General features: G+C 48.9%; 1 protein-coding gene across 1 annotated transcript in view; it reads right to left on the reverse strand.

Moving 5' to 3' along the window:
• Window positions 1-1,923, reverse strand: part of pld4 (phospholipase D family member 4) — a gene marked incomplete at its 5' end in the record, with an annotated part of 5,696 nt that extends 3,773 nt beyond the window's left edge. Inside the window, 4 exon segments of the mRNA XM_014020386.1 lie at window positions 1,149-1,276; window positions 1,350-1,470; window positions 1,543-1,726; window positions 1,811-1,923. Of these exon segments, the coding sequence (XP_013875840.1) occupies window positions 1,149-1,276; window positions 1,350-1,470; window positions 1,543-1,725 (432 nt within the window).
• Between the last annotated feature and the right edge of the window lie 256 nt (window positions 1,924-2,179).

Raw genomic sequence — 2,179 nt, forward strand, 5'->3', positions numbered from 1 at the left:
ACTTCAAACGGGTGTGGGCGTGGCCTACTGTGAGTGGGCGGTACCAAACTTTGTAGGCATGTCCTAGGGGGCGTGGACTACCTCCCTGTGGGCGTGGCTTCCACCGATGACGTTTGTGGGCGTAGCCACAGCCCTTAGAATACTTCAAACGGGTGTGGGCGTGGCCTACTGTGAGTGGGCGGTACCAAACTTTGTAGGCATGTCCTGGGGGCGTGGACTACCTCCCTGTGGGCGTGGCTTCCACCGATGACGTTTGTGGGCGTGGCCACAGCCCTTAGAAAATTTCAAACGGGTATGGGCGTGACCTACTGTGAGTGGACGGTACCAAACTTTGTAGACCTGTCCTAGGGGGCGTGGACTACCTCCCTGTTTGCGTGTCTTCCACCGATGACGTTTGTGGGCGTGGCCACAGTCCTTAGAAAACTTCAAACGGGTGTGGGCGTGGCCTACTGTGAATGGGCGGTACCAAACTTTGTAGGCTTATCCTAGGGGACGTGGACTACCACCCTGTGGGCGTGGCTTCCACCGATGACGTTTGTGGGCGTAGCCACAGCCCTTAGAATACTTCAAACGGGTGTGGGCGTGGCCTACTGTGAGTGGGCGGTACCAAACTTTGTGGGCGTGTCCTAGGGGGCGTGGACTACCTCCCTTTTGGTGTGATTTCCACCGATGACGTTTGTGGGCGTGGCCACAGCCCTTAGAAAACTTCAAACGGGTGTGGGCGTGGCCTACTGTGAGTGGGCAGTACCAAACTTTGTAGGCGTGTTCTAGGGGCGTGGTCTACCTTCCTGTGGGCGTGGCTTCCACCGATGACGTTTGTGGGCGTGGCCACAGCCCTTAGAAAACTTTAAACGGGTGTGGGCGTGGCCTACTGTGAGTGGGCGGTACCAAACTTTGTAGGCATGTCCTAGAGGGCGTGGACTACCTCCCTGTTGGCATGGCCAACAGTATTTTAAGTACAAAAAAAATCTGATACTTTAAGACTTTTACTCAAGTAAGATTCCTAAATGAGAGTTTAACTTTTACCAAAGTAATTTTTTGGTAAGATACTTGTACTTTTACTCAAGCATCACTTTGTGGTACTTCATACAACACTGCTGAAMATTAGCCCAGAGGTTCATTAGATATTTTGCTAACAAAGACCTTACTTGTGTCAGGGCCCTCCAGTCCATGTTGGCGCTTCCAATAAACACATGCTTTCTGTCCACAATCCAGAACTTGCTGTGGAGGACGCCATGAGTCAGGCAACCAAAGTCCACCTTCCTCACCTAAACTCCTGCAGACAAACCGGCGGCAGAACCAGGTCAAGACAAACCCAAACACACGAACAGAAAGAGTCGCTCTCAAACCTTTTTGTTTTAACATCTCCAAATCTGTGGAGTTTGTTTTGACTGTGGGGACGCTRMTCACAAGTCGGACGGACACGTTCCTGCTGGGCAGCTCCTCCAGTCTCTTCGGGAGGTCTTTCCCCTGCACACAGTGGAGTTTCTCAGAAACATTAAGCTCCACTGAATTATTTAAACACTTCAGCTGAAAACTCACCAGAAGGTCAGAGGAAGTGTTAACACTGATGTCCTCGCCTGTTAAGGTCCAGTAGAAAGAGGCCACGTCCACTTGCTTTGTTGCAGCAGAGATCAGATCGTTCCAGACTTGCACCAGAGGGATCCCAAACGTTACATTGTCTTTATATTTCAGATGTACAGGAATGCTCTCCACTAGTGACATACTGAGAGATAAAACACAAAAAAAGAAAAAAGGTGATGTTTTGAGTGCAACAGACATTAACATCAGTGTTTTCTGGGATTCTTACCTGCACTGATGAGTGAAGTTGTCCACTTCAGAGTCTTCAGGAAGAGTTTCATGATCTTTTGGAGCTGGTGGTCTCTCCAGCACAGCGATGGCCAGAATGATGCCCACAACAGTCAGCCCAAAACCACAGCTAAAGTCACACAGCCGGTCCTCCTCTAACCAAATAAAACAGACGTGAGGACAAAAACAACCTGACCAAACTAAAGGATCAGTTCTGGCAGTTTCCTACCCCTTTGTTTGAAATGTAATTATCATGAAGGCTGCTGTACGTCGAGCACATCTTCCCCTTTTAAAGCACAGTTTTTTTTACAAAGATAAAAACCAGATTATTAATGAGTTTGATATGAGAAGTAACTTACAGAAAATAGCT

The sequence above is a fragment of the Austrofundulus limnaeus genome, unplaced genomic scaffold (genome assembly GCF_001266775.1).
Source record: "Austrofundulus limnaeus strain Quisiro unplaced genomic scaffold, Austrofundulus_limnaeus-1.0 Scaffold250, whole genome shotgun sequence".
Lineage (NCBI taxonomy): Eukaryota > Metazoa > Chordata > Actinopteri > Cyprinodontiformes > Rivulidae > Austrofundulus > Austrofundulus limnaeus.